The sequence below is a fragment of the Enhydra lutris genome, unplaced genomic scaffold (genome assembly GCF_002288905.1).
Source record: "Enhydra lutris kenyoni isolate GAN:26980312 unplaced genomic scaffold, ASM228890v2 scaffoldscaffold30, whole genome shotgun sequence".
In the NCBI taxonomy this organism is placed as follows: Eukaryota; Metazoa; Chordata; class Mammalia; order Carnivora; family Mustelidae; genus Enhydra; species Enhydra lutris.
This window is the reverse complement of record NW_019154114.1, coordinates 4,563,010-4,568,939: the sequence shown is the minus strand read 5'-3', so window position 1 is coordinate 4,568,939 and position 5,930 is coordinate 4,563,010. Positions and strand designations below refer to the sequence as shown.

Here is a 5,930-nt window from a genome sequence, read left to right as displayed (position 1 = left end):
GTGTGGGTGGGGCTTGTAGTGGCATGGGTGGGGCCTGCAGTAGTGTGGGTGGGGCTTGTAGTGGCATGGGTAGGGCTTGCAGTAGTGTGGGTGGGGCTTGTAGTGGCATGGGTGGGGCCTGCAGTAGTGTGGGTGGGGCTTGTAGTGGCATGGGTGGGGCCTGCAGTAGTGTGGGTGGGGCTTGTAGTGGCATGGGTGAGACTTGTAGTGTGGGTGGGGCTTGTAGTGGCACGGGAGGGGGCTGCAGTAGTGTGGGTCAGGCTTGTGGTAGTGTGGACAGGGCTTGTGGTTGTCTGTACAGGGCCTATAGTATTGGGGGTAGGAGCTACAGTAGCGAGGGCAGAAAGCATTGTTTCCTTGGTGGGTCTTGTGGTGGTCTGGGCTGGGGTTGTGGCACTGGGGGTAGAGACTGTAGTGGAAGGGGTAGAGACCATGGGCTTGTGGGTGGAACCTGTGGTAGTGTGAGTGGCGCTTGGGGCACTGTGGCTGGGGCTAATGGCATTAGAGGTCGAGCTTGTAGTGGTATGGGTGGAGCCTGGCAGTTCAGAAGAGCTAGCATCTGTGACCTTGTGAACCAAGTCTAGATGTGCAGACAGATCTGGGTCTGTAGATGTGCAGGCAGGGCCTGTTGTACTGAGGGTAGGGCTTGTGGCAGAATGGAGAGGGTCCACAGCAGGAGGGACAGGACCAGGTTGCTCCCCATGGGTGGGACCTGGGTGTGCATGCAGGCTAGGTCCCTGAGCTAGATTTTCTAGACCCAGAGCCTCCACTGAAGCCTCAGCCAAGGCAGCGTCCACACTGGCCTCACTGATATGGCTCAGAGTCCGGCTGTAGGGGGCATGCCCATTGGCCAGGGCTGGGGCTATGGCCCCCTGTTCATCCACAGGCCTAGAGGTGGGGGTCTCAGGCCTACGGAAGGTGACCTGAATGGGCAGAGGCTCAGGCTGCTGCACCAGAGGCCTGGGGGCTGAAGAGTGGCGGGCAGTGCCTGAGAGCTGGGGGCTGGATGAGTCGTCTGAAGATTCAGATGACAGGGACCATGCTGTCCCATTCTCCAGCTCCTCCTGCCGCCTCAGCATATTCTGGGAGAGAGGAAAGGGCGTTTCAGGACCACCCCAGGGAGCCCCTGGGGGATGGTGGGGCCTAAGCCTGGGCTGTGACTCACATAAAAAGCCTGTTCCCGAAGTGAGGGTGTGTCTGGTGGGCTCTGGCTATAGGTGGAGAAGCGCTTGGTGACTGTGGAGGCCTTGTTGACAGTGGAAGCAGTTGAGGGCTGGTCATCCTTGTCAAAGGGGCTGGGGAAGAAAGAGGCTGTAAGCAGGTGCCACGGGTCCCCTGGATCTGTCCCCAAGCCGCTCAGCAACACCAACCTCCATATGACTTCCAAGCTGAGCTTGATGGTGCCGAGGTCATTGATGTCCACAGCCACCACTTGGGGCAGGGCAGCGAACAGGTCCTTGGTCTCACAGGAGACACTGCCTACAACCACATGGTTGGCCAGACCCTTCAGTTCTGTCACCTGTAGCCAGGAATGCATCATGAGGTCACAAGGGTATAGGAGTCATGAGGTTGTGGGAGATCAGAAGTCTGAACGTGCATATATGACAGTCACAGGGTCATGGGACCATGGGAAGGTTGCAGAGATTAGAATTTTCTGAGTGATGGGGGGCCATGGAGGATTAAAGCAGCCTGGAAGCATGGGGATCACAGAAGTCTGAGTTTGTGGGGTCACTGAGGTCATGGGGGTCACAGCTTCATGGAGGTCCAAGAGGTCAAATATTCACAAGATGAGAAGATTATGAGAAAATCACAGCATCACAAAGGTCATGGGGGTCACATATTCACAGGAGTCACAGGATCACGTTGCCCTTTGGGTCCTGGGAAGATACATCACCTTGATGGACAGGAATTCCGTAAGAAGAGGAAGAAAGACGGTTTCTTCACTGTCCCACACCTGCTTTCCACTACCCTCAATTCGGCCCCTTAGTTTCCAGCGCTGCCGTCCATATTTCATGCAGATCTAGGTGAAAAGGCAGGATGAGGCACCCCTTGGTGTTGCGACCCTCCCACTCCAGCCCTGCATATTCTCATACCTCATACTGATCGCCTACACACAGCCTGGCGAAGCCCGCCAGCCCTGGGAATTGGGGGAGAAGAAGGTGAGCCATGTTGAGGGGTCTCAGGCAAACAATTCCCTTTCCCCACCAACAGTCTGCCCTCATCCACTTAGTACCTTTCATCCGGAGATGGAACTCGCCCAGCTGTGCCTCTAGCTCACTCTCCAGCAGACACATGCTCTGAGAGGGGTGGGCAGGGACAAGACCAGGGTCAAGAACCAGTTTCCTCTCACCAGCTCTGCTATACCCTGTGCCTCTGCCTTAAGGACACCTATCTCTCACCTCTGTGTACTCGCGATGCCCTCGAGTGGCTTCGGCCAGGCTGTCTCGGGCCTCGCGGCTCCCCGGGGACCCAGTGCTGTAGGCACGGACCATGTTGTAGGCACCATCCCGGAGACGCCGCTGGACACAGTATGCCTCATAGAGTTCATCAATCTGGGCAGATGAGTGGGGTGGTACTGGAGGACTTGAGACTCATTACGAGGCTTGCTCAGCCAGGGCCTAGCCCTCCCCCTGCCCATCCCCGTGATATCAGTCTCCAGCCCCACTTGTGCGCACATGGGTGTGCTGCCCGTATACCTTGCTGGCGTGGAACTCCAACCGTCGCAGGAAGCGTTCGATGGACTTGACTTGCTGAGGGAGAGGTACGTCAGGAGGGGCCAGGGCCCTTTACCCTCCCCATGAGCTAACCTCTTCCAACACCATTCTCTACACACTCACCTTGTCCAAGTCATACAGGAAGCCCTGCAGGGGAGGATGAGAGGAAGCACTTAGGCAGCACGGGAAGCATTCTAGCAGGGGCACCTACCCACCCAGAGCCAGCTAACTCCCCTCCTGCACAGCCTTTCCCCGCTCTTACCACAGTCCACAGCTGCTCCACTCAAAGCATGGACTGACTCACCTTCCCACATGCCTGGCCTTTGGTGGATGTTAGTGACATAGGGTCTGGTCCTCAAGACCCCTCCTGTATCCCTCCCCTGACCTCTTCCCCTGGGGTCCCTCCCCTGGCCCACTCCCTTTCCTGCACCCACTAGGAAGAGGTTCCCTCTACCAGGGAACTCTCATTCTTCAAGACCCAGCAGAGGTGTTCTCCTCTAGGAAGCTCCGAGTTGTTCCTGGGGAAGAACCAGGACTATCAGTACTGCAGTGTAGTTTCCCGCTGTCCGTGTCTGTGGCAGTCCGACCCACCCCACCGAAAGCTCCCATGGCAGATACTGGGTCCTGGGCAGAAACTGTACACAGCCTGGGTAAGGCGGGGCTAGAAACCTGCCCAGCCCCAGCCTTTCCTGGTATCCTGTTTTCTAGTCACAGTTGGGCTAGGTCACCCTAGCAAACAGCCCTGATGTCACCCGCGGCTGGTGCTACCCAGTCCCCCATACCACAGAGGCAAAGAGCAGTAGTCCAGGCATCCTTGTGAACCCTTTACTCACCAGGCGGGAATTCCTCTTGGACTCCCTAATCTGTCCCTGGAGTTTCTCCTGCTCCTGCTGGTGCACTTCCAAATAGGCCCTGGGGAAAGGGGCGACTACAAGAATTAGCTTACCTTTGCAGACCCAGCAGCCCAGGGTACGGGCAGTGGGAAGAAGATATAAGGCTCGGGAGGGTTCCTACTAGCAGTAAGGGGATGAGGGCTTCGGGAGGGGTCCTGGGATAAGGCAATGGGAGGAGTTCCTTACGTTAGGCCCCGCTTGAGCGCAGTGTACACCAGGTCCAGCCGCTCAGGCTGCGGGACCTTAGGGGCAGGGTGCGCCACGGCAAACATCCTGGATACTCGGGAGAGCGCTGGGGGCTTCCGTGGAGGCCCGGGGGGACTGAAGGCCGGGAAGCTCCTGAAGAAGAGGCTACACTCAGAAAGGTCCAAGAACGAGCCCCAAACCCTCACTGCATACCCAGCTCCAACCCCGTCACACTCTCTTGACCCCATCAGCTTCCCTCGGCTGCGTACCTGGGCCCCCGCTCGTGGCTGCCGAGGACGCCTGCGAAGGACTGGCTCCTATTGACCCGGGCGCTGAGCAGGCGGCGCTGCGGCCGCACCGACAGGGACATCATGGAATGAGTCCGCGCGGGGCTCCCTGGGGGGTGGCGAGGGCGGGTGTCCAGCGCCATTCAGACTTTTGAAGCCCCCTCCGGAGGCCCGGCCTCTGTATCTTAGTCCTGCCGGACACCGCCTGACGCCCGAAGTCCGACAACCCCGCCGGCCCCGTCACTAATGACAGGGCGGCCGGGCGACTCGGCCTCGGACTCAGCGTGGCCTCGGCTCGGCCCCCACTTCCTGCAGAGGTGCAGGCTCCGCCTGTCGCGGGGCAGGAAGGGGGGTCGCGCGGGGACCCTCCCCCGGCTGGGAAGGGGCAGGAAAGGGGCGGGGCGCGTGAAGAATGTGCGGAAGCGCCTGTTTACCCGGGGGGCGGGGCGGGCTCCCCAGCCCTGCCCCTGAACTCACCCCCCACTGCCCGCAACAGTGACCAGGAGCTCCCGCGCCCCCACCCCGCGAGCCCGTGGGAGGTCACCGGGTGGGGTGCACAGCGGAGCTGCCCGACAGGCCCGGCAGGCATGGGGTTGGCTCTAGCAACCCGCCCGCCTCGCGAAAACTGCTCCCCTCCAGCCCCCACCCGCTCGCCGGCGCCGAGACGCCAGAGCCCTCTCAGCGCACAGCGGCCGGGGGATTCCCAGAGTGGGGGGCAGTGCCAAGAAATGCCCTGCCTCCGCCACCTTCCTGTGACTCCGACCTAGAAACTGAGTCACAGATGGACGCCTTCGCCCGCACCCTTAGCGGGAAGGGATCCTCCGCAGACCCCCACCCTGCTCCAACGAAACACGTGCCCCTGGACCCCAGAGTCCGGCCCACACCCCCTGTGGCCAGCCCCAGAGCCTTCGCAGCCCCAGGCTGGGTCCTACCTCTCTTCTTGGCACTCATGGTAGGTCCAGGACAGCTCCCCACCCCCTGCGCTTGCCCTCCCACCCCTGTGTCCCCACAGGCCCCCGGCCACTAGGTGCTGGCCGAGCTGGGCTCCGCGCTCGCTCCCAGCGACTCCGGCTCGGGATTCAGCTCCTCCCGGCGCCGCCCCCCGCCCCCCGCCCAGTTCCTGCCGCCTGACTCAGCCCGCCGGGATGGGGCGGGACCGGCTGGACCAGGGGGGGCACTGGGCCCTGGGACTGGCGGGCCTCTGGGAGGGGTGCCTGGGGGTTCCCTTGGGGGAGGAGACTGAAGTGGGTCCTCTCGCCGGGGGTGGGGGGGTAGGAGTTCGGATAAAGGGAGTTGAGCAGGGAGTTGCGCGAGGTGGCGAACAAGGGGGATAAACGGGATGAAGACCCTGAGCTGGACTGGATGTAGTGAGACTAAGGGGCTCCCACAGCGGCTGCAGAGGCGTCCTGAGAGAGGACTAAGCACAGAGAGGGCTGCGAGTTGGGATTCTGAGTGTGTAAAGACTGGAAAGCCGTGCTGAGGTAGTGGAAGAAAGGACTGTGGGTGTGGAGTGGAGGGTCTATGCCAATGGAGGGCAGAGTCAGGGACTGAGCATGAGGGGTCTGGGAGGCGGAGAAGAGAGAGGGGCTAAAAGTGAGAGGTTAAAAGTATGGGCCTGGACCAAGCTTATATTATGTGTTGCTGCCCCAAGAAGGAAGCAGAGATGGAAGTGGGTACAGAGTGACACAGCCCCCATCCACCGAGGGGGTGATCAATCTAGGGACACTTCCCGGCACCCCCAGGCCCTAGGGAAGAGGATCAGGTCCCACTTCCCAGCCAGGGCCTCCTCTCAAATAGAAGATGCATTCTAGAATGAAGCCCCCTCCTTCCAGCCAACAGTTCACATAGCT

General features: G+C 60.6%; 1 protein-coding gene across 3 annotated transcripts in view; it reads right to left on the bottom strand.

Annotated features, from left to right (window-relative positions):
* The window catches only part of LOC111152771 (RHO family interacting cell polarization regulator 1), a 9,267-nt gene extending 4,236 nt beyond the window's left edge, over nucleotides 1–5,031 (bottom strand). Inside the window, exons 1-14 of one of the 3 annotated variants that reach the window (XM_022511399.1) lie at nucleotides 5,013–5,031; nucleotides 4,063–4,189; nucleotides 3,794–3,946; nucleotides 3,548–3,626; nucleotides 2,838–2,861; nucleotides 2,697–2,750; nucleotides 2,400–2,552; nucleotides 2,234–2,297; nucleotides 2,094–2,137; nucleotides 1,895–2,020; nucleotides 1,371–1,519; nucleotides 1,166–1,295; nucleotides 398–1,082; nucleotides 47–325 (exon numbers count right to left, since the gene is read on the bottom strand). In XM_022511399.1, coding sequence (XP_022367107.1) covers nucleotides 47–325; nucleotides 398–1,082; nucleotides 1,166–1,295; nucleotides 1,371–1,519; nucleotides 1,895–2,020; nucleotides 2,094–2,137; nucleotides 2,234–2,297; nucleotides 2,400–2,552; nucleotides 2,697–2,750; nucleotides 2,838–2,861; nucleotides 3,548–3,626; nucleotides 3,794–3,946; nucleotides 4,063–4,189; nucleotides 5,013–5,031 — 2,086 coding nt within the window. Of the gene's footprint in view, nucleotides 1–46; nucleotides 326–397; nucleotides 1,083–1,165; nucleotides 1,296–1,370; nucleotides 1,520–1,894; nucleotides 2,021–2,093; nucleotides 2,138–2,233; nucleotides 2,298–2,399; nucleotides 2,553–2,696; nucleotides 2,751–2,837; nucleotides 2,862–3,547; nucleotides 3,627–3,793; nucleotides 3,959–4,062; nucleotides 4,528–5,012 lie in introns of those variants that run through there. The other 2 variants (XM_022511398.1, XM_022511397.1) reach the window with 2 other exon arrangements.
* Between the last annotated feature and the right edge of the window lie 899 nt (nucleotides 5,032–5,930).